At 41.3% G+C, this 25,703-nt stretch overlaps 1 protein-coding gene across 4 annotated transcripts in view; it reads left to right on the forward strand.

The window, feature by feature from the left end:
- The window catches only part of MEIS1 (Meis homeobox 1), a 137,321-nt gene that overhangs the window by 67,852 nt on the left and 43,766 nt on the right, over positions 1–25,703 (forward strand). For 3 of the 4 annotated variants that reach the window (XM_047068786.1, XM_047068788.1, XM_047068787.1), the window contains exon 8: positions 9,045–9,190. The exons of the other annotated variant lie outside the window; for it this stretch is intronic. In XM_047068786.1, the coding sequence (XP_046924742.1) occupies positions 9,045–9,190 (146 nt within the window). The remainder of the gene's footprint in view (positions 1–9,044; positions 9,191–25,703) is intronic. 4 annotated transcript variants of the gene reach the window in all.

A 25,703-nucleotide genomic window follows, 5' to 3' on the forward strand; every position in this document is an offset into this window, starting at 1 on the left:
GTCCGACTTCAGCCAGGTCACGATCTCGCGGTCCGGTCCGTGAGTTTGAGCCCCGCGTCGGGCTCTGGGCTGATGGCTCAGAGCCTGGAGCCTGTTTCCGATTCTGTGTCTCCCTCTCTCTCCGCCCCTCCCCCGTTCATGCTCTGTCTCTCTCTGTCCCAAAAATAAATAAACGTTGGAAAAAAAAAAAAATTTAAAAATAAAAAAAAAAAAAAAAAAGAAAAGGAAGCAGTATATTCATAGAGAGAGTTACTTTCTCCAGGCTCTGAATCTCCATTTCTTCTCTTAGGGTTCTGTGATGTCAGGAGTCCACTACAGGACAGAATAAGGCTGTGAGCTCATTTCACACTGGTTAACGATTTTTTTTAAATGTTTATTTATTTTTGAGAGAGAGAGATAGAGTGCGAACAAGGTAGGGCAGGGAGAGAGGGAGAGAGAGAATCCCAAGCAGACTCTGTGCTGTCAGTGCAGAGCCTGACGTGGACTTGAACCCATGAACTATGAGATCATGACCTGAGCCTAAATCAAAAGTCAGCCACTTAACCACTGAGGCACTCAGGCGCCCCTCACAGTGGTTAACTATTAACAAATATTTGTCATCTTTAACAGACCTAAATTCAAAGAGAAAGGAAAAGCATCATGGCAAATCTCTGTGAAGCCAATCTGAGGCAGTGTACCTAGACGTTTCTTTTTATAAGGGCCAACAATGTGTTTATTTAAAGTTTGCTTATTCTTTTTTAAAATATATATATTTAATGTTTATTTTGAGAGAGAGAGAACAAGCAGGGGAGGGGCGGAGAGGGAGAGAGAGGGAGAGAGAGAGAGAGAGAGAGAGAGAGAATCAATCCCAAGCAGGCTCTACACTGTCAGCACAGAGCCCTATGCAAGGCTCAAACCCACAAACTCTGAGATCATGACCTGAGCCAAAATCAAGAGTCAGATGCTTAACTGACTGAACGACCCAGGCACCCCAAAAGTTTTCTTATTCTTTTTTTTTTTAGTGTTTATTTATTTTTGAGAGACACAGACAGAGAGTGAGCGGTGCGGGGGGGGGGGGGTGCGGGCAGAGAGAGGGAGGGAGGGAGACACAGAATCCAAAGCAGTCTCCAGGCTCTGAGCTGTCAGCACAGAGGCTGATGTAGGGCTCGAACTCATGACCTGTGAGATCATGACCTGAGCTGAAATCGGATGCTCAACAGACTGAGCCACCCAGGCATCCCAAGTTTTCTTATTCTTAATCTTCTCCCCCACTCTTCTTACCTCTGTCTTTTCAGTCACTGCCTTTAGTGTATCTGTAGCACTGGCCATTCCTTTCCCCTTTTTAGAACCTCACACTGCTATGACAGGTGCCAACATCTAACACCTTACCTTGGTTTCCAAAGGAACCACCTCAGGATTTTCAGGAAAGTCCTAGGTGGTAACATAAAATATAGGAGAATGTGCTTTCCTTTGTTTTGTTTTGTTTTGTTTTGTTTTGTTTTGATCAGTTGAAAATCACTTTAAATTAAGAAGGAATCCTTAAACACCTAAGGATGAGAAGAAATGCAAAAGGGAGGCTGAGTTACTAGAACCCTAATTAGGGGCACCTGGGTGGCTCAGTCGGTTGCGTGTCCGATTTCAGCTCAGGTCATGATCTCACTGTCTTTGAGTTCGAGCCCCACATCGGCTCTGTGCTGACAGCTCAGAGCCTGGGGTCTGCTTCAGATTCTGTGTCTCCCTCTCTCTCTGCCCCTCCCCCACTCACGCACTGTCTCTCTCTGTCTCTCACAAATGAATAAGTGTTAAAAAAATTAAAAAAAAAATAGAACCCTAATTAAAGTTAAACTTAAAAGTTGACCATTGGATTTAGACTATTATGTATTTGTATATTGCCTGCAGATTTGAAGATATATGAAGTCTGCTCCATTTTTCTTGAAAGTGTGTGATAAAACTCAAGAGGTCATAGTAGGTTTTCGTATGTCTTACAAAATCCTTTCTAATGTCTCCTAGGACCCTATGACATGTCAATCTATGACATGTCAACATATCATATACTAATGTCCTCAGATAACCTGTTGCTAAAAAAATTGCTGAGGCAAGTGTGGAGGAATGATGCTATGGGAAAGACTGATCCATGACTTGGCAAAACAAGGAAATGCCAGAGTTTCTAGGGTTTTGTATTTAGCACTGTGTCTATAATCTGAGTCTGGAGTCTCAGCTGAGGGTGAAATTTTCTGCTCAGAGACAGTTGAGTTTCTTTGCTATGATAAAACTGGAAGACGTGTAAAAGTAATATGTATAATTCATTGGGAAAAACAGAGAGAGAAACAAAACTTTTGGTTTATTTTTTGAAGTTGAACTCAGGAAAAATGGACAAACAGCAAGAAATTTTAATTAGGTAAATAGTTTTAAATTGTAATTGAAGGACGTAGGAGCGCATTTTTGAGGGAGGGACTATGGCAAGCATTATGAAGAACTCCAATACTTTAACCCAATCCATCTTTTGTCCAAGATGAGCTTAAAGATTCCAAGGAAGCTTCCCAGCTTTGTAGAATGTGTTTCCTTTATGTTTTCTTATAGTTTAACTGACTTTCCTTCGTGAATATTCTTCAGGACTTTAAGTATGTATCAAAAAGAATTATAACAGCTGGAAATTGAAACTGTGGTTTTCTCCATGCAGTGAAAAAAAGAAATGCATTTGCTCATTCATTTAATACCCAATTGGCAAATTTGTACCCTGTACACTGGGGTAAGCCTGGGACTAGATAATCTTAGAGGGGAGAATGACCCTGTCCCTGCTTTCATATATCCTGTAATCAAGTTGAGGAGACAGAGACAACAGAAATCAACAGTCTTGGTAGAGTATGATGTGTGTTTGGAGGCAGGAATGTCAGGAAAAGAAGAATTGGGGATTGGAGAGGGGTATCACTAAACAGCGAGAGTCCAGTGTGTGCTTCTTCTAGGAGATGGCAGTTGAGTGGAGCCTAAAAGGTCACCAAGGAGCTTCCCAGGAAGGACATTACCAAGGGGCTAGCACAGGGAACCACAAAGAGGTGTGAGAGCAGTGCCTGCAGGGAGACGGTGAGAAGGTCAAACAGGCTCAGGATTGGGGTGGGGCGGTGAGTACCCGTGAACACGGGGAACCCACAGAAGAAACACCCAGGAGAGAGACCGTGAAAGGCCTTCCACGCCAGGCTAAAAAGTGTGACCTTTATCCTGAAGGCAAATGATAGCCACGGAAGCATTTGAAGTGCCAGGGTTATAGGATCAGATATGTATTTTAGAAAAATCATTCTGGCAGCTATTACACGTTCTCAATGAAGACAAAACACTTCTTTATAACCTCTGAAGTATTTTAGCTGGTTCCTGAGAAAGGCTTGTCTATAATTCTCACCATTTATCCTCTTAACATAACACAGAAACATTATCCCATCTGACTTCTGGCTAAGTAGACACAGCCATGATCTGGAGAAGTGGGTTTGGGGTAGTTTTACATTCTTCCTAACAACCTGGCACACCCGGATAGCTCCACTACAAAAGAAACCTGACCTCTCCATACTGATGGGATGTTTGCACCAGCAGCCCCTAGAAAGGCAGGAATGTTCTACACGCCATGTAAGGGGTGAAATGCCGTATTCTCTCTTGTTGATGTGCTGTGTGAGAAAACAGACAAGAGAAAAAAAGAAACCCTTAATATTGGATGAAAATTTAGCCACCTTACAACATGAGCTGTACAGTCTTAAAGAATGCTTTTGAATTGACCGTTTGGATACCTTTCTTTTTTTTTTTTTTTTTTTTAACGTTTATTTATTTTTGGGACAGAGAGAGACAGAGCATGAACGGGGGAGGGGCAGAGAGAGAGGGAGACACAGAATCGGAAACAGGCTCCAGGCTCTGAGCCATCAGCCCAGAGCCTGACGCGGGGCTCGAACTCACGCACCGCAAGATCGTGACCTGGCTGAAGTCGGACGCTTAACCGACTGCGCCACCCAGGCGCCCCTGGATACCTTTCAAGACATGACAGAATTTACTCCGTATCGAAAGATGCGATTATAAATGGCCTTGGTTTTGAGTCTCCGTCCATTTCTGGGATAAGCATTCTGTGTCCAAACACTTGAAGATGAGTAAAGCAAAAGTTAAGGAGAGAACCTGGCTGGAAACTGTGGGGTCTCAATAGAAAATCGTAAATGAATCGTCTTGGAGCTGGGATGGCTTCCAGCAAAAGAAGGAGGTCCACAACCCAACACTTTCATTTGCCCTGGCAGTTGAAAGTTCATATCCCTAATTAGGAGTTTTGCCTCTGTGACGTAACAAACCCTCTGGCAGACAACCCATTTTGTTGATGCCTGCTGGCCCACTGACTGGAGGTCCCTATCAGTTGTGATGGGAATCTTGGGCACTTTGGGGTTTTGTTTTAGCCTGGCTCAGGCTAGGTTTTGGGGAAGGGCAGTCCTGGGGGGGAGAGAGGGAGTCAGGAGGAGGAGAAAAATGGGAGCAGGGCTGTGACCTGCCGGAGAGGAGCCCCTGCTGACACGGTCAGTCTGACCCATTGAATGGCCTGAATACGGTAAATGCCGCTTTATCCTGCCTTGAAAGGCACGAGATAGCACAGTCTAAATGCCTGGGCATGCTTAAATAGGCGACTCGGGATGTTTGAGTTGAGCGTGTTTGAAATCTGAGCTCTCTGACAGCCTGGGAGCTGCCACAGGTCACCTGCCTTGCTCCGCAGGGACAGACCAGGTCTCACAAGAAATTGTCCGTAGACGAATTGTAGTACAAATTCCTTTCTTTGTTGGTTGGCCTCTTTCACTAGACCATGGCCTATAAAATTTTGTAAAAACAATTCTTAAATATTATTTGAAAGGGCAAATGGCCCACGCTGAAAGGTTTGACAGTTTGACATATAGTGCATGGTTTTGATAGCTCGGAAACTGAAAAGTGTGGCCAAGATTCTCTCCCTGCTTGTTAGAAGCCTGGTGTTTTTTACATAGTGTCTTGTTGCTGCACAGACTTCCTCTGCTCCCAGCAGTCTGACAGGCAATGAGTCTGCTTCAGTGATCTTAAATCCTTTTAGACTAATTTGTGAGAGAGCAGAAAAATGGCTAGCACCTTTGAATCCAGCGTCCAAAAAGCACAGAACCAGGTATTGCCAATTAAGGAGCCATTCGGATAATCATATCAAAGCAGATTGCTTTGGAGTCCTCTCATAAGGCCTGAGCTGGTGCCGAGAGAGAGAGAGAGAGAGAGAGAGAGAGAGAGAGAGAGAGAGAGAAGAGAGAGAGAGGAGAGAGAGAGAGGAGCCCAGAGTTTCACTTGAGTGAGGGAGAAAAAAGGGATTTGAGTGGCCCGGTCTCATCAGAGCCGGGAAGTCACAAGGAAGTGGATTTCTGCATTAGAATGTTACATATGTGCAGGCAGTGTGTGCCTCTGAGCCCATCGGCTGCCACTGCATAGCCAAAGGCCATTTTCGGGAGCCTCTGGCCCCTCAGTCACTGGCCTGCTAGTTAATTGCCACACGGACTTCATGACACATGGGCAGATAATATGACATTTTCGGTTTCTGTCACTAGCAAACGCCACAACGTTGCTTGCACTAGTTGCTAAGAAGCTGTCAGAAACCATTAGCAATTGGCTAAAGTCGCCCTATGGCATTTCCTCATAGCATCAGCAAAACGAGCATAAATCACCCACTGGAGCCTACTGCTATCCTAATGAGGCTGTAAGCTTGTTTATGGACTAGCATCATTTTTATGATTATTTCCACCTTTTCAGTTTGCCTTCATTTGGCGGCAGGAGAAGTCAGCTCCAGGAATGAAGTCACTGCTGACATTTTACAAATGTGGTTCAGAGCCGCTGCCTGCTGCCATGTGGTCGGCCGGCGGTTCTCCAAGTTTGTTTAGTGATCTTAAAAATAAAAAAAGGAAATAAATCCTCCAGAGACCGCATAGAGGTGACTGTATCAAATTGCAGAGTGAATGGGAATGCTAAAGGTACAATCGACCATTTAGACTTTCCTCTGAGGTTGAGACGTTTCGAGATCAATTTTCAATTCTAGAAAGTGGAAGAGGTTAAACAATTTATTAAAATCTATGAACGTGTTTGCTTTTAGAATAGTCTGTTTTATTATGCTCCTCTCCTTCCCCATCTTCTCCATTTCCCTAACTTGTGTCGGGAAGGAGCAGGGTTTATTGTTTTAGGCTTTTCTGAACATGCACCAGTATTTACACTGGATTGAAAGCATTTGCTTCCAATGAAAATCTTGTCTTAGATTACAACCCAGCAGTGTAATTTCCCTCCCAGATGGGAGTAAAGTAGCTGTATTTGCCTAAAAACAGTAGGAAGAACAAACTGTGCATTAAGCCAAGGCTGTTTTTGGCTTGAGCTAATGATGTAATAGAAACCTTTTATTCAGGAGAGGTCACTGCCAGGGACTGAAGGGGGTGATCTGGCTCCTGCTTGAAAGGTTTCTCCATTGTATCTACATAAGTCTTCACTTAAAAAATTCTGTTCCTAATGCTTCTGCTTTCATACAGCAGAAATAAACAGGAAAGGTTCTGGTGAGTGTTACACATGGAATGCAGAAAGCCTTCCTCTCCTAATGGAGTATATAATTCAGGTGCCCTCAAGGCACGCTTTCAGGAATTCTTTTGCCTGAGGTAATGGGAAGCTAAGGCTGCTTTAAGGCCTTGATTATCTATTGATGCACAAAGCTGGAAAAAAGTCATCTCCGCTGGATTATAGTAGATATTTCCATAAATTATCAATGAATTCTCTTCGAGGCAGGCACTAGGCATTGCCTGCTAAATTAATCTGAAGGGGTTTGGAGACAGATAGAAAGGCTATTTTTTTTTAAGGTGGAAAACAATCATGGAGAGGTGGTAAAAAACTGTCATTAGGTTAGAAGCTTTTCATTTTTAATCAATGATCAAGTAATATGTTTCTTTTCCTCGGTTACCTTTTGCATATTGAGAGTGGATTAGCCCATTGAAATTTTAAATGCTGTTGAGTTGGTTTCTTTTCTCATGTTTCTTTAATGAATTGTTATTTTATATGGTGAATTGCTTCTCTGAATAAAAAGCCTCTTTAAATACTGGACTTTCAAGGAATTTATTAGGCAAATCCAAGGGGACTCCTTATACAACACTTGGCTATGCAAATAACGAGTTTGGTGGGGTGGAAGGGACACTGATTTAGGGGTGCGGGTGTCTGGTCGGGCACAGGTGGGCCAGTCCCATCCCTGCTGCGTGACCTTGGGTAAGTCACCCACCAGAATACAAGCACTTTCCTCACTGGTACGGTGAGGGTTTTGGAACTATGGGTCTATATGATCTTTTCCACTGAGAACACAGCAATGATTCTGTGGGGCTTTAACAAAGTATATGGATTTTAAGTATAATAAAAGTGTGCTTTTCAAAATTAATAAAAATCCCACTCTGAAAAGTTCTGCAAAAGTTTTGTATTTGCGGCACATGCTGTAATCATAGCAGAAATGTTGAAACTAGTCTGTTCCTCACTCACCCAACAAGAGTTTTTATACTTTACCTCAGGACAAGTTAAGGCAGTTTGAGGGCAATTTTCTTTGTTGGGGAAGGGAGATGGGGGGGGTGTCCTAAGGGAGTTGTTATGAACAATTGATTAATGGCAACATAATTACTAAAGATTAGGCTGAAATAACTGAATCAAAGTAGAGAATTCTTTGCATATGTAGTGTATTTAAGTAACAGAAATAAGGAATACGAAATAAGAAATTCACAGAGTGATGTAATTGAATCTGAGGCTAGTTCCAATGTACGGTGACCAGGAAAATTGCCTTGCCAAAGGACCTCATTGTTTGGGCCTGTAGACTGCTCTCTAGTGACTTCCATAACCCAGGGAACGTGCTCTCAGGTGCATGTCTTGCCTCAATCCAGAGCCTTACTGCTGTAGCAATTCTTCCTAGGCCAGACCAACCTATCCCTTTCTGAAAGTCGGTAACTTCCCCCCAAGAGCAGGGGCAGCAGGTAGGAAGGCACATTTGATAGAAGCTAAGCTCCTTTTTAGTGTAGTGAGTTCAGTCCACTCTCGTTCCCTTTGAACTTTTGTGTCCAAACCAAGGTAGTTAGTTTCCACTTGTGCCTTATGACTTGTTTTGGACAGTGTGATTACATGGGCTGAAATTTCATTTTTTTTTTTGTCTTATTAAACATGACATTGTAAAAGGAATCCTACATCTTTAATTTTATTTTGTCACAGAGCCAGAATATTTTCTAGAAGAAGCAACGTAAATGTTATGGCAAAAATCAATGGAAAAATAGGATCCAATATTCAGGAAACAGATGATTTGTCAACAGATGATTTTGCAATGAGAAAAAATTAAATCTAGAAGAAACTTTAGAAACTTCCTGGATTTTTAGGATAATACAATTCCCATTGACTATTAATTTAACATCACTTTATTTGACTTACATAGTAATCATTTCCTAATTAAAAAACTATTTCAGGAGTTTTGCCCTTCCTAAACTTGATGCTCTCTTTTTATGACAAGAAAAATTACATTCTATTTGAAGCATTCCTATGTCAAACTGCTTAGATGATGGATTACCTACCATTTCCATGGCCTACTTTAGTCTTAAGATAGATCACTTGTGGAAATAGTTGATACCTTGAATGCATCTTCTCACATGTTGACCACATCAACGACTATATGTGAGGTTTGAATACCCAGGCATTGGCCGCTGCCAATGGCGGCCACTATATTTAACTCCCCACTAGGAGTTAGGCTTAGCATGTCTCAGCTCTACACATCTGAATAATTACCATGGCAACAAAGCTACTAAAGAGATTGGCTATTTCCCTTCATTCCCTTTGACTTTCCCCACTGTTCTTTGGAAGAAGTTCCTTAGACCTGACTACTTTTGAGTCTAGGCCTTGTTTTACTCTTTGTTTTGGAAAAAAAAAAAAAAGTACCAAATAAACTATTAATCATTTATATTGCTCTTTTGGTTTTGTTTATATCCAAAGGCATTCTATTTGAATAAAGCATGTCAAGGTAGCATCAGTCAAAATTTGATTCACTATGTTTGCAGGTGATGGCTTGGACAACAGTGTAGCTTCCCCCAGCACAGGTGACGATGATGATCCAGATAAGGACAAAAAGCGTCACAAAAAGCGTGGCATCTTTCCCAAAGTAGCCACAAATATCATGAGGGCGTGGCTGTTCCAGCATCTAACAGTAAGTGGATTCTAAATGACATATGTAAACTAAATATGGACAATGAACCAGTTGTGGTAGAAAAACAAGGGGGGGTGGAAATGATCCCTCTGCACTTGGAATATTTCATAAATCGCTGTGTTCCCCTAGTTTTCACAAAAGTGCTAGCACTTATTTCCTAGATACTTACCCCAAATGAGGAGTTTTATTTGCAGTTCACTACTGCAATTTTGTTAACTGTAAGTTACAAGGTTTAGGAGTTCATGTGACTTGTGATTTTAAGTATGTATGCTAATGATGTTGCTTTTCTCAGTGTGATTCTTAGGTACTTAGAACCGAGTCTTACTAAGAAGAAAGTTCAGACAAACCCCAAAGGGAAGGACTTAATTTCTTCTAATGCTTTAGTGGACCTTTACAGTGAATGGTCCGAAAAAGTTTAAGTCTTGTTGCAATGGCAAGATGCTCACATAATTTGCTTTTAAGTGGTTTGAGTGCACTTGGTTGCCATTACAAAACATTCATCTGAGTCACGGCTGCACAGTGAAAGTGGTCCCTGTACTTAGAACTGTAAAGGAAAACAGCAATATAGAGTCAGCTCTTCCTGTGTAGTCCCCTGTGACTTTTCAAGCAGAGTAACAGTTTATATTGTCTGTGTGAGTATTGCTGTTTTCACTGCAGGAATTCTCCTGGAGATGTGAGAAACTGGAGATTTGGGGCTTTATGCCACCAAGGGATTTGTTTTGTTTGCTTATTGTTCTGAATGAATTTCATGTTCAAAATATTTATAATCATAATATTGTGGTGGATATTTTTGTAAGTGCATACTGATTTAATGACATCTAAGGAAGAAGACAAAATGAAAATTTATGGATAAAATAATATTTTAGAAATCAGCAAAATTGTTGGTGAGGGAGACATTCAATGTTAGGGACAAAGGTTGAATTTAAACAGGTCATAGCCTAGCCTAGCCTAGCCTAAGATGAATCAATGTTAACCATCTTGGCTTTTTAAGAATAGTTTCAGGAGCAAACTTTTTATGTGACTCTGTTTAGCATAGTTGGCTTTTCTTGAAGTTATTTATTTTTCTTAAGTATTAAAGTTAATTCTGCGTTGTCACAAACGTATCCAGGTCTGTTGACCCTCACACCCTTGCCCCCTTTCAGGGCCATGTTCCTCGGTGATTTGTACCGTTACAGGGGGACACACAGGGGCTATCGAAGGCCATGCTGGTTGCTCCTCTGCATAGAGGCTGCGCCTCCGTTAACACTCCAGGGTATAAGTTAATCCAGAATGTCCAGTGTCTGTGCATAAAATAAAAACAGAGCAGCAGGAGTAACTAAAAAAATAGTTTCCTTCCTCTCTTCTAACCATTGTGATTCCAAATAGCAACTAGACTACACTGCCGGTTTTGGAATCAGCTGTGGAGGTTGGTTCATGCTGGTAGACAGTTGAAGATTTAGACTGTGGAACTGATTTTAACATCATATTAGGTCTACCTAAAACCCACTTCAAGTGCCATTACTTAGCTGACACTTGTTACATATGTGTGGATAGTTTGCGATCTATCTGCCTTGTACAAGTTTGCTACTGGGGATTATCAACCACTACGGAAGGGTGGGGGGAAAGGCGAGGGTCTGGAGGGCATAGCGGGCATAGCATGAAGAATAAACAGCAGGAGGTACGAAGTGCCATTTGGTCAAAGGTGCTGATGCGACCATGCTGACATTTCATCACTGGAGCTGACCAGCTAACCAGATCTGGAGGATGAGTGGGGGGGAAGAGGGGACAAAACCAGGTGAACCCTGCAGGTACAACCAGTCTGTTTCCTATACTGACAGAAAAAAGTGAATGGATTTCGTGAGCTTCCATCTCAATCTGCAAAGGAGCTTTGGCTTTACTTGAAGCTGAGGTGCCCCTGAATAAAATATAATCAAATATTGGTTCAGACAGAATCAGGAGAGAGAGGAGCAAGTTCTTTTATTCATCCACCAGACTTCCTGGTTTTCTAGGTCATATCCTTGTGAAGAACCTTGCAGAGAGCTATGTTATCTTCTTACAACGAAACAAAACAAAAAAGTCCTTAACAGCCAGCAAGATTTTACCTGCATTGCAATGCTTTTTGTGGTCCATAGGTTATTTGGGCAATGGGAATAGAAACTATTGATAAACTTCCTGATTTCTTGAGGTCTGGCTAATTTCCCTCAGTTTGGGGGTCTGTGCTGGCCTGTACCACTACCCTGGAAGGGGAAACCCACTTGTCCATGTCTCCCTGGCTTTCTATGAATGCTCACAGAAGTTGCCTTGTGGTTTCCATTGGACATTCCCACCCACGTTCCCCACTCCACTGCCATGTGCTCACACAAAAATATGGATGCTGGTAACCATCTCTAAAAAGCAAATGTCTCATAATATCCTGTAAAAAACAAAGGAGATATATTCAAATTTTCTCCCTTTTTCCTTCCCCCAATGAAAAAGATTCCCTTCCCTCTTCTCCAATTGCAAGAGCAGATAGATCTCCAGTTACCAGGAACACCCGTCTCTGTGTCTTGTTATACTTCTTGAAGAAATCCACAGACTGCTTAGGTAATGCTTATAGTCAGGAGCTGAAAATAATAAATTCTATGGAAAAAACCTCTAAAGAGTTTTGTTATTTGTCCAAATGTAAGTAAGAGTGACATCTACATACTAGTCTTGTTGCAACTTCTTTCAAGTTCTAAAAGTTCTTTAGGGATGCACACAAATGACAGTCATTTGGCAGACAGGACAAATTTTAAATGAACACATTCTTTAAAAAACAATTTTTTTAATGTTTATTTATTTTTGAGAGAAAGACACAGAGCACGAGCGGGGAAGGGGCAGAGAGAAAGGGAGACACAGAATCCGAAGCAAGCTCTGAGCTGTCGGCGCAGAGCCCAACACGGGGCTGGAACTCATGAACCACAAGATCAGGACCCAAAGTCAGAGACTTAACGAATTGAGCCACCCGGGCGCCCCTAAATGATCACATTCTTACTATATGATTAATGCAGCTTATCTAGAAAATCCTGCCTGAAATCTTGCAAGATATAAAAGAGCAATTGAAACTCTGGCTAATTCAAATAATAGCAATAACAATTTATTAGCAAACTGTACAAACTAATCTTTTCAATGCCAAAGGGCATATTATAAGACCTCACACACCTCTTTGGAAGCAAATTGCTACTTTTCCCACCCTTTTTCAAATAAATGGATCAATCTTTTCATTGGGCTTATTCAGTTAACAACAACAACAACAGCAGCAGCAACTACCTGCCTTTGAAAGGGCTTTCTAGCATTTGTGTGTTAGAGGAGTAGAAAAGGGCCTGAATAAAACAAAACAAAACAAAAACTTTCTGGATTTGCACCCCAGATGCATAAGAAAAATGTGCTGTTCTGTAGTTGTCCACAGGTAGATTTAATCAGCAGCACATTTTTCTACCTGAAGAGAGAACGAAAGCTTCATTCTTGGACTCACAGTCTCTAGCAAGCTAAACTGGAAATAACTTATATATGATGAAAATAATCAAAAAGGAAACAGATTTTAAACTTTGGTGCTTATGGGTAAAAGGAAATTTCAGTGATGCAAATTTCTACCTTAGTTTCAAGTTGAACATTTGCCAGTTCTGATAACTAAAGAAGATCTCTCCGAAGAAACTGTTGCCTGGAATTGAAAAGAATGACTGACGTTATTTAGATAATAAGAGAGAATTAGAAAACAAAAGCATTTATTAATAGAAGTGCTTGCATTTGCCTGAAGACAAATTACTGCCAACAATTAAAAAATACTTAATATTTGAGTATGAGTCACTGTATATTGACAGTTCAGGGACATATGCTGCATCAAAGTTTCTTTTTCCCTTAAAGGCATTATTCCAACTACAACTATAACCTACTATGTCATAATGTTCCAACTGGATGTGTTTTGCCTATTGCTAGTTATTTCACTAGGTAGTGTTACAAAGATATGCCTAAGGGCCTAGTAGAAATGAGGAGAAGGAATAAACAAATACAATGTTTAAGGTAAAAATCAAGGTGTTTTTTGTTTTGTTTTGTTTTCCTACCCTAACATATTGCAGATTTAAATATAATCTAAATAGAAAAGCGGTTAATATGGTTCTTATTTAAAATATGCAGTGATATATTTTCCTGCATGGAGCTGCTGTGTATCCCAGGAATCTTGAAATTTAGGGAGAATGCAGGCTGTTAAAATAACACACCTGAGGGTTCAGGTGAAGCAACCATACAAGGGGTGACATATCTGGCATTGACTAGCAGGGGAGGAGACCCTGAAGGTGAATTGATTTTCATTCACATTCTCTTGGATTCCTTTCACTGATCTTTGGGATCCCATTGGTACTTCATAGAGACACTTTGTTTTCTATGTCAGATACACATATTTTACACATGGTTTTGTTTCTTTTTGCGAACTTCTAGCCTGGAAAAACAATTTTTTTTTTTTTTTTTTTGGTCTGTGGCAAAATTATGTCTCGATTTCTGATTTATAAGGCTTTCCTCTCAATGTGGATAAAGCCAAAGTGAGAGGTTGTAGAATCTTCCAGGTTGAGAATGGCGTTTCCATAGAAACACTATTAGATGAAAAGTGCCCTGCGGGTCTGCCACTCTAAGGATGGAGTAAATGGAATTGAATTGGGAATTGAATGCTCTAGAAGAGACAGATGTTGTTTCATTGGTTTTGCTTTTGGTAACAAGATCTGTTGGCGACATCTTAGTGTCATATCTCTGCTTGCAGTTTTGGAAGAATTGTTCTCTAAACATTAGGAATTATTATTATACTGAAAAAGTGCTTCTCATTGGTATCCAGACAACCCATTCTGTTGATCAAGGCGAGTGAAAGGTCAAAAGGCAGACAGAAGGACCTGTAGGCAGGCAGGTAGGTAGGTAGTAGATGAAATTTGCTCCTCTCTTTCCATTTCTGTTTTTCTGTCCCTCACCTCTATACACTGATAGATTTAAGAGTAATTATTTCCATTGTGCTTAACCAGCTAGCATGATTCAGCTCAAATTAGTCCTAAGAAGACATTGGGGCAGGAAGACTATATTCTTGAACTCCTGCATAGACTGGGAGTCAGGGTAGTGCAAAGTATTTGAGAAAGACAGTCCCTCCTTCAAACTAGTCCTAATTTATCTTTATGTTCATGTGCCTGACCTAAGGAAGGTGGTGTGTGGAGATAGCAACTTTGAGTCCTTCTTCACTGTGTGTTATCTGTAGATATATTATTAAATTAAGATTCTTGAAAATGAGTATGTAGGGGTGAGAAGATTTTTCTCCCCCTCAGATGTCCATGTACCTTATCAAAAATGAGCTCTCTTAAACCTAGGAGAATATCTATATAGTTATTACTTTTTCCCTTACATGTAGTTGCCAACTTCATAGCCTTTAATAATGATGACAGGTCAGGGGCGCCTGGGTGGCTCAGTTGGTTAAATGTCTGACTTTGGCTCAGGTCATGATCTCACGGTTCGTGAGTTTGAGCCCGCGTCGGGCTCCGCGCTGACAGCTCAGAGCCTGGAGCCTGCCTCGGATTCTGTGTCTCCCTCTCTCTCTGCCCCTCCCCTGCTTGTGCTCTTTCTCTCTGTGTCTCAAAAACAAATAAACATTAAAAAGAAATGATGATGGGTCAGAGCTAGACTTTGCCAAAACTAACCCAGGTTTGATTACAAATCCCTCTATCTTAATTTTAAAAGGTCTCTGCTATTTTGGAGATAGCATATTTCAACTTTGATTACATCGGACCCTGACTATCTTTCAGCCAATTGGGAATCATCTCTCTCAGGAGGAAAAATGGAATAGATTATTTAATTACTTGGAGGTAATATCGGAATGCCCTAATTCTTCCACAATATATGTCATATAAACTCTTTTAATAATGAAGCGGGTGGTTTCTAGATTCTGGGGCAACTGCTTTTCTCTTTTTCTTAGCTGGTTATTGAAATCCTAATGGGATGGGTGATGAATTTTCTTAGGTCAGGTAAACTGAAAAGGCTACAGCTGGAATTCTTCACCCAGAAGAATCGGAGTTAATACTAATGATCATTGTGAATTAGAAGATCAAAGGCAAAGCATCAGCCTGTTCTCCAAGTCGTTGCCCCAGAGGCCATTAGTGACCTGGCAGAGCTCTCTCACAGCCTTCCACACACCTCCTTTCCCTTGTCCCAGCCTTTCTTCCCCATCATGGTTGTGCACTTCTGACCTGGGGTAATTACAGTCGGTTGATGAGGGGACATGGTGGGGGGGGCGGCGGGGGAGGGACAATCAAAAGTAAAAACAAAAGTCCAACTTGAAAATTGCCCATTTATCCAGGTACATAGGACTCATAGCAAATGAGCTCTGACTGGGGCTCTATGTTATTTTGGGGATGTGACTGAGATTTTTGTGCTCAAATGTCACTGACGGTTGGTGCCTTATACAAGGGTCTAGTGTAGAGACTGGCAGTTTGTCAGATTATGCCAAAATTTTCCTTTTGCTTCCAAGGGTAAGTTAAAAATACACTGTAGTTTGGTTCTCTGATATACTCTCAATCGGGCTAATTAAATAAAGGATTAGTTTCAAAACAAAATTGCCCATATAAGCACAATTTATTAAGTCAGTGGTTGCAGATACACAGAACTGCTTGAACACTAGCCAGCCATTTGCACTTCAAAGCCTACATCACCACCATGTCTTCTGATTTCTCTCCATGACCATATATTTTTGAAGGTGAAGTATCAGATTCAGTCAACAAGTATACAACCATTCCACCTCAGTTTACCTGAAAGATTAAAAGTGGGGCATTGCGTATGTATGTGTGGCCGTATTTTTTAAGCTAACTCAGTCTAATCCTTCAGAATTTCATAGAATATAAGCTTGACTTTTTACTTCCTCAATCTTTAAGGTTCCTAGTGAAGGTGCTTTGCTTTCAGGTATGAAGGTTTAATGGAGAGCAAATCAGTTAGTTTTGTCTCAGAAAGGATTCCAGTGTTTTGGTTGGGTTGGTTGGTTTTTCCAGTAGAAGTAAATCTATGTGTCTTGGAATTTAGGATACTTGATTTGACTTAACTGGAAGCATCCCCCATCACGTCCCAGTCTTCCTTATGGAAATGTAAGTGTCACTGTGTGTGCATATATGTCCCTGCATATGTGGACGTTTTTCTGTGGGACGAATCTCTTGAACCCCTGCTATCTGTACGAATCCCAGTGGGGAAAATGAATCCATTTCACGTCTTTTGATCCCCTGAATATTTATGATCAGGGCTCTCATTTTTCTGTATTTGCCGTTGTGAGCGTATGCCAGGGGGTAACCAAAGAGTGGAGACACTGCAACCGGTGGCCTGTTGCTCGGCTCATGGTCCCAGCTTACCTGTAATAACTGAATGCCATGAGGTAGCAGAAATTATTTTATTAAGGCTCCTAGGTGGCAATGATTGTGACTGTGTGGATTCACATCGAAATGACCGATACTGACAAGGGTGTTTCAATACTGCCTGTCCCTCTGTCTGCAGAGTCCTGAGCTTGGCAAAGCTGGCTCACCTCAGTGGACTTGATACTCACCCTAGCGTGTCAAGAGCAGGAGAGAGCCTTCAGGAACTCAGATAGGCACCAATTTCTTGATGGGCCTGTGGAGAGCCTCTGAGAGCAAAGGAATAGCTGAGTTATACCAGGAAGTTTTCTACATTTTAAAGACCTTTAGTCCTTGTTTTTTTCTTGCCATTACAAAACGCCTTCACTCAGTGAATTACAGCTCAGTGAGTGTGGGTCCCAATACACTTTGAACACTATAAAGAAGAGATAACACCTTAGATAACTTGAAGCTATTAAACACGAACATCCTAAGTTAGGTGATAGGAGACACAAATTACTTGGTTTTATAGTATATTGTTCAAAATATTCCAAAATAGAGACCTTTGGTTTGACTGAAATAACTACTTGTACTGGAATGTCCTCTTGGTATTTGCTGTTAAGAAAAAAAAAGGAACAATGTATATGAACTTAACCTGTTATGTGTCTTTGCTTTTCTGTTCTTAATATTCTGTGGTCAGTTTTTTTCTATTTTCACATTGACTTTGTTGCTAGCATCCCTACAGAGCCCATATGCTCTCCCATGACATGAGTGACCTCTGAGAATTCAGTGTCTTAGGAAGTTCTTGGGACGCCCAGGGGCCAGGTCTATTAGCAGGAACATTTATCATAAGAAAGATCGAGTAGAGATCATTTCTATTGCAGGTGATAGAAGTTTGGGAATAATTCTTATTATGTAAAGAAAAGCCAGGTTTCAAACTTCTTGGGGGAGAAACTCTACCAAAAAATGACTTGATTTTATGTTTAAAAATAAATGAAATTATCTCCTGCTGATGACATAATGTTACATTTATCATTCGTTTTTTTTTTAATGATTTTTATTTATTTTTTTGAGAGAGAGAGAGAAAGCATGAGCAGGGGAGGGGCAGAGAGAGAGGGGGACAGAGGATCCAAAGCGGGCTCCATGCTGACAGCAGCAAGCCCAATATGGGGGTTGAACTCACAAACCATGATGTCATGACCTGAGCCCAAGTCCAACACTCAACCCACTGAGCCACCCAGGCAGCCCTTTCATTCATTTTACTAAAAATGATCTATTAGGGGCTCCTGGGTGTCTCAGTCGATGAAGCATCCAACTCTTGATTTCAGTTCATGTCATGATCTCATGGTTAGTGAGATCGAGCCCCATGTTGGGCTCTGCACTGAGAGCACAGAGCCTGCTTGAGATTCTCTCTCTCCGTCCCTCCTCCACCGCCCCCCTCTTCCCTGCCCCTCAAAAAAATAAGATAAAATAAAATAAAAATGATCTATCAATTGCTTGGCTGTTTTGACACTGGATCCTTCTGCCCTGTTAACAGCTGAAGAAAAACACTGATCAAAAGGCTAAATAAAATCATAATATGTATCTCTCTGGTGCTTTGTAGTTTAATATTTTCACGTACATTGGATTCTAAAGATAATCCTATAAGGTAGCAAGATGACAAAAATGAAGTTTAGAGAAGTTAATGATTTTTCTCAAGGGCAAAAGCTAGGACCTGGCTGAGCTGGAACCAGAATCTCCTGACTTGAATTTCCATGTGCTTTCCACCACGTTGCCTCTCAAATACAGAGCAAACCAAATTGCACTGTGGAAGTTCAAAGGTGTAATTATAATCTCATTCCATGAACTAGCTAATTAGTATTTTTAAAAATAAAAATATGAGCCAGAGGGTTTGGCATAAAACTTCATAATGCAGTCTGATGGTTGTTGGTAACTACGGATCAAGGATGGTCCTTTCCTCTCTGGATTCTTTTTCCAAACATTTCTGCCCGTAAAAAAGGCACAGCTAGAGCTGTCGATATTTTGTGCACCTGTAATAATTTATGCATAGTTAGAATTTCAGATTTTAAACATTAGCTGTTCTTCCTGCCTTATGGAAATACGTAAATCTCTCCCCTTGTATTACTAACAATGTCTGATAGTAGTTTGGGGGTGAGGAATCTCTCCTCATGCAAATCCTAACTCAACCTTCTAACACAGAATTTAGCTCCTTGAAGATTTTTTGCTCATCACGTGTCCAGGACGCCAAAGAGCTATGTCTTTAATTTGCTTTATGGAGATCTGGGAAGCTGCTCTGCAGTCCCGATTACTCTTGAAACTACAATCCAACTGTCGTTTCTCAGCAAAGAAGGCTGATAAACCCTTGAGAGTGAAGCCACTGCTCTGGGCTATGACACTGAGGTCTGATCATTTTAAAGCTAGTAATAACCAGAATCCTAAAATTCTTATGAATAAAATGTAATTTTAGTAATGTTTCCATAAACAGTGGTAATGGTGGCATTTTAGTAGGCAGTGACATTAGTCACATCGAAATTGCACCACATTGGCTTTTAAATTACTCCACCTGTCTGTGTGAATAGAATTTTCAGTGTAAAAGCAGAGAGACAGCTGCTGCTAATGTCTTCTTCTCCCTGCGCAGATAATGCTGGCAAATCTACATGCATAAAGGACTGGTTTGTGATGTAAAACGGTACCTGACCCTGCCGGCTCCCGCTCCACAAAGAAATACCTTTAATTACCAGTGGCCGTGTTTAGTTGTTGATATACCAATGTCAGCTTCCAGGGCTGTGACCTCAGGTTCACTCCCTGTAGTAATGTCACCCACCGTAAGCTCTTTTTCTTCCACCCACATCCGTAGTGAGATGGGTGAGCACTTGCCTTGATGTGTTTCAGAATCACGTAAGGCATTAAGACTTAAAAGGAAAACACCTAATACTGTGTGAACTTGATTGATGATCTCTCTGTTTGAGAACTTTTAAAGATTAGTGGAATCTGGTTCCTTCTTCGTAGCCAGGATGGAACTATGTAGTATACTGTTTATACTTTCAAAGGGCTTAGCATCATTCATCCAGTATAAATACATGTCCTCATATGAAGATCATAGCCAGGCAGAAAGGGCAAAGAACAGAGGGGCTTGAGAATATCATTTTTTTAAATTTTTTTATTTTTATTTTTGCTACGTGCCCATGTTTCCTGTTGACCTATGATGACGCTTACTTTCTGGAGAAGCCTATTTGTTTTTGGCCTTTTGGTTATGGTCTATTGTAGCAGCTTCATCAAAATAGGAATGGGCCAGCCAAGGGGAATCTTCCTGTGTGAGGTCCCTGTGGCCAACAACGTATTTGGTGAAATGGTAGGTAGGAGATGTACTTGTCTGGCTCATTTGCAAGGCATTCTTTTTGACTTCTTTCACACAACTGGTGTTTTCGTGTTTAATTTAACAAGGAATGAGTAGTAAATGAAAGCTGCTGCCTGAAATCCCACTGTGAGCGTGTTTTGCACTTGGCTCCCCAGTGACAAGGCAATTTGTGAAATTATGTGATGGAGTAATTAGATGAAGCCAGGGCTCCTGATTGTTGCCATGCATATGTGGCGAGGGTTTGCTGGGAAGAGGGAGGGGGAGAAAGAAATAGATTATTACCCTGGCAAGTTGGCTCAAAGCTTCTTCATTTATTTGTAAACAGAATATTTAGTGACCGCATAGGAAGTAGCTGTAATCACCAGCTCATAAAGAAACCACAGCAGAGCTTTTGAATTTTTGCAGAGTGCTCATGTAAAATTTAAGCTGGGAGGCAGAATCCCTGTTAATGTAATTAGGATCTAATTTACCACCCTTTGCACACAGATGTAATAATGTCTAGATATTTATTCTATCTTTAAGCACGTTACATATACCTCAGTGCAGCAGTTACTGAACAGAAACAGGTGTGAGCACTTTCCTAATTCGTTTTTACACTGTAAACACATAGCAATTTAAGGGAAATATTTACCAAAAACGAGGGGAAGGAATGTCTGCAAATGAGGCAGTAATGGACAGTTGCCCTTTATGTACTGATGGATTTCTCAATGGTTAAGTAAATTAAAGCAAATGCTAGAAAAATCAATAGGCCAGCATAGTCTTGGTTTTGCCTCATAGACTTCAGGACAGAATGACAGATGTGGTGTCTATGACCCATTTAAGTATTAATGCTTGAAAAACTGCCTCCGCATGCAAGGTTATAGGCTTAGAAACATTCTGCTATATTAAATTACAGACAATAATATTTTTAAGTATATGTGGAATTTATATGTTTCAGTTAGGTTGTCCTTATGTGTTGCATTTATACTGGAAGATTAGTTGCTTAGTTGCTGCAGTAGCATCATAAATCAGTTTTGAGCGTTCCCACATGGAAACATCTTCATAAGGCTGTAGTTGGAAGGTGAGGACGATGTTATACCGAGCTTCTGTGTATGGAGAAGTGAGTATGCTCGGTAACGCTCTATGTGGAAACCAAATTAGATTTAATTAAGGGGTAGATGCTCTGAGCCTTTGGAAGAATCTGTAAAACACCATTCAAATGTGGCATTATAATTCAGTTCATCTCTGGGGCTACAGATGCTGTATTTTACATTTGAACTAACATGGCCAGCATGTCACGTAGGTTGACTGTCAAAGCATGTGGCATTTTAGGGCTGTTCTGATGTTCTAAGAGGTAGGTATTAACCTCTGAGAAGACCAGGCTGGCCTTCGGGTAGCGCCACAGAGAGTTTCTTTTCTCATCCATTGTTCCCATTACCAACCGCAAGAGAAGTGATGTGAATATGGTCACATGTTGGTTTGTTGACCACTGGAGACAGGAGGGTGAGAAGAGACACAAGGCAAAATGTACTTGAGTACCGGCTTTAGGGAGCAAAGCTGGTTTTCACTACCAAATGAAGGAGAAGGTTGAAGTCATCACCTCGGTAATTTGGGGAGAAGGTGCCTTTTGTTGCAGTAAAAGAGTTGGGCTGGCTTGAGTGTCCTCTTTACCTTATGCTGAGTGAAGTTAGACAATGATTTTCTTCCTTTGTGCCTCATGACAAAGCGGACAGGGTGCAGCCTACCTCTGGGGTTTGAAACTCAGTATGCACAGGGGATGGATAGTGTGATAAACTAAATCATTGGACACATTGCTGGGTTGATATGATGAGGAGAAGTAGAATGATTGTTTAGATACTTAGTAGAAGGTATTTTCTTGATTTTAATTTTCATTCAGTATATAGCATTAATATTCACGACATTCCTCTGAATCTGCATCAGGAGATGTAGCAATGCACACATTTGGAGATTTAACTGATATATAAAAAGTAATTTTTAAAAAATGGAAGTCTACCATCTAAAAAACCAGAAAGCGGAAATCGTTACAGAGCTAAATATTCTTTTGCTTCTTTTAAAGCTGTGCTTCTTAAACTTCAGTGTGCATTCAGATTATCTGGGGATCTGTTTCTATGTTCTATTTTTTTTATTTTTTGATGTTTACTTTTGAGAGACAGAGCGTGAGCGGGGGAGGGGACAGAATCCAAAGCAGGCTCCAGGCTCTGAGCTGTCATCACAGAGTCTGACACGAGGCTCCAACCCACAGACTGTGAGATCGTGACCTGAACCGAAGTTGGACGCTCAACCGACTGAGCCACCCAGGTGCCTCAGCGGGGATCTGTTTTTAAATGAAGATTCTGGCTCAGTGGGGCTGGGCCTCATATTCTGCATTTTGAATAAGCTCCCGTTTTGAGTACTGCTGGTGCTGGTCCACAGATCACACTTGCCATAGCAAGGATCTAAGGAACACAAGCAAGAGGACAGATTTTAAATGGAAAGATGATTCTTTATCTCCATCTTTAATTTTTTTTAATGTTTTATTTTATTTTTGAGAGAGAGAGAGAGAGAGAGGAGAGAGAGAGCAAGCAGAGGAGGGGCAGAGAGAGAGGGAGAGAGAGGATCCAAAGCAGGCTGTGCACTGACAGCAGAGAGCCTGATGTAGGGCTCAAACCCAGGAACCGCGAGATCATAACCTGCACTGAAGTCAGCTGCTTAAGGGACTGAGCCACCCAGGTGCCCTCCATCTTTGATTTTTATAGATTTTTTGCCTTTGATGTTGAAACTTCGCCCATTATTTTATCATGTAAATTGAATTGAAACGTTTTGTTTTTCTTCTGCAAACTTTCAATTCTTTTCCAGTGCGCAAGAACTTCCTTTTGAATATCAAAGAGTTTTTAAAAGATAGACTTTATTTTTTAGAGAGCTTTAGGTTCGTGGCAAAACTGAGGAGAAGGTACACAGATTTCCCATGTATCTTCCCTCCCCCACCCCCTCCACATGCAGAACCTCCCCATTGTCAAAGTGGCCCCACCAGAGTGGTACTTTCCTTACAGTTGATGAACCTATATTTGACACACCATTATCACCCAAAGTCCAAAGTTAGGGCCCACTTTTGGTGTTGTATATTCTGTGGGTGAGAATAAACGGGTGACATGTATCCATCATTATAATTTCATACAGGATATAATTTCATACCCTGCCCTAAATAATTATCAGAGAGTTTTCATTGAGTCTCTCGAATACTCAGAAGGCTTCTGGTAGACCAAGGACTCTGCCAGTATACAGGCTTGTTCTTTTGGGCTTGTTGATAGTGGCCTTGTGTGTTCTGGAGGGTGAAACGGTAGTTCTGAAGGTTGAGCAGTACAGAATCTTGTCCTTCACCTCCCTCTGGCTTCAGTTGCCCTGGTGACAATGCGCCCTGATGGGTGTTATCATGGAGCAAGGGTGTGCTAGCTCCCAAATTCCTATTCTGGCCCCCTAGATCTGATAGCCTTTGTCAGGAAGAAAGGAACAGAGTTGCCAACTACAGAAACAATACATACCTGTGAGGGCGAGGTATTCTTGTTTCTAGTAGTATTTGCCAACTTTGTTCCAGGAAATCCTTTCGTATTCCCACTGCCTTCTGTACTTTATCTGCCATGGGCACTGTCTGATTTCACACCATCCTGGAAGATGCATTTGTTTTCAAAAACGAGCATCTGAAAAGTATGTTCTCTCTAGTTTGGCTAAGATCTAAGGAATTATTATAAGGAGCACATACCTATTAATCATTGCTTAGCAGGTAGATTCTGTCACTCATTAGAGTTCACATGCTGGATGTAGTTTCTTGAAATTAGGTCATTTATTTTGGTCTAAGTCATTGAGGATCAAAGGTCATAAGGAATCCAAAAGCCATTAGTCAGGGTTCTTTTCTGGACCCCTTAGATGTCATTGTGTGAGTCACCCATGGCAGCCCCGGCCTGGCCTGCTGTCAGGGAGCTGGCAGGGTGCCTACTTTATTTCCAGTTTGCATAGATAAAAAGCAGAGCAGCTACTCTCAGAATCACTATAAAAATAAGCTTACATAAAATCTCCATTTGAAATACAGTATGTGTGTGCCCCTGCATGCTTTCTCTTATGGAAGCCATGGGACCTAGAAATCAAAATTAGGAAGAGAGGCATACATTTGATGGCATTGTGGATTATTCTTTGTTTTGGCGAAGGCATTTATAATTCAATGTGAATGTAGCGAAGACCAGATTTTCACAAAGAATCTTAGTGGCAGTCCAAGTGTTTTAATTTGTTAATGTAAAATAAAAATCAAAGCATCGTTTTAACTGTTGTCAAAAATATATATTGCTATCCCCTCTTGAAAATATCGAAGTACATTTGGCAGTAATGAGTTTACACGTATCAGGAGCAGTGGGTAAGAGATGTAGTCAAGTCAATTCATTTACTTTCCCCATTGAGCCCTGTGGGTCTCAGGCCCACACCTTGAAGTGAAAACATCATCAATTACCAAGCCGACAGGCGCCCAGGACTTACTCCCTGAAAGTGTTCATATTGGACCAGAAACCACGAGCACTCAGCAACATTCATCACTTCAGTGTTCAAGAGAGTGATTGAGTAAATGGTGGGGTGAATTTCCCAGGAAAAAAGGCCAAATACACATGCATGAAACAGCATATATTTGACGTTCCAGAAATCAAGCTATGAAACCAAGTATCCCGTTTGATTTTAAAAGGTTATTAATTATGAAGGAGTTAGTTTGCATGTGATCCTACATTTAATAATTGTGCCCCGTTTACAGATGGACCATTTTACAGAAGAAAATGGGATAGAAAAGGCTAAAGAGCTACCAGAGATCTTAGTGTACAATAGACTGGGGAAAAAAATTCAGAGCCCTAACTATAACCTGCTACATCTCTCTGCTTCCGTACCCTGACACTTAAATTTATGATCTGTTATTGCTCTTGAAATTGTCTGGAGTACACAGTTGACCAGATCTGATGAGAACTGAGGCAGAAGTCTGCCTGACCTCATCAAAGACATTGCTTTGCCACAGTCATTCAAAAGCGACCACAATGGCTCCATGACGCCATCAGAGCTGTGGGTTCCCTGCCACGGGTGCCACGCTAGAGCATGGGTGCCATGCTGTGGTTCTGACACCCGCACTGCAGCAAGAACAAGTGTGGGGTGGGGGTGGGGGTGGGGGTGGTGCTGGCAGAGGTATGAATGGAGGGCCTCATCTAGGAATAGGTTGTTCGGTTTGTGCAGAGATGACTGGAGCAGCTTCCATGATGTGATGACCTAACCCTACCACACATCAGGAAAGAGCTACTTTCAAATGTGCCTGTTCTTTCTCCCCACTGTGAACAATGGCTAAACTTTAGGTCATATCTACCCTCATCTTCAAATAACAATATCAATGGGTTCATGAAAGTTTTCTCCAAGTAAGTTCAAATGCTCTCTGAGTGCCTACTGTGTGCAAGGAAGCATGCACATCCCGGAGCTTTCTAAGCTGCTTGAAAGGGGCATGGACGCTGTGTTGCGGGATTGTAAAGAAATGGACGGGCAGAAGGTATTTCGGAGATCAATCTGGAACCTCATAAATAGAATCGTTCATAGCTGGTACGTGTGTACCCACGCCACGCTGAATGCTAGTGACGTGCCAAGGCGGGTCCTAGGAGCTGTCCGTCTTCAGTGCAATGTGTGTGGAGAATTTGCAAATAAAAAGTAAGTGGCTAAAAGTCAGTCTATCTAGTATCATCGCACACCAGCTCTTCGAAACAATGCCAGTGAGTCAAATACCCCTCCCTGCTGGGGCACACTGCTCCCACCCCAGCTTTACCTCAGTAGACCACTG

The sequence above is a fragment of the Lynx rufus genome, unplaced genomic scaffold, assembly GCF_022079265.1.
Source record: "Lynx rufus isolate CCGP_SWC_20201006 ecotype Redwood Valley unplaced genomic scaffold, mLynRuf1.p SCAF_8, whole genome shotgun sequence".
In the NCBI taxonomy this organism is placed as follows: domain Eukaryota; kingdom Metazoa; phylum Chordata; class Mammalia; order Carnivora; family Felidae; genus Lynx; species Lynx rufus.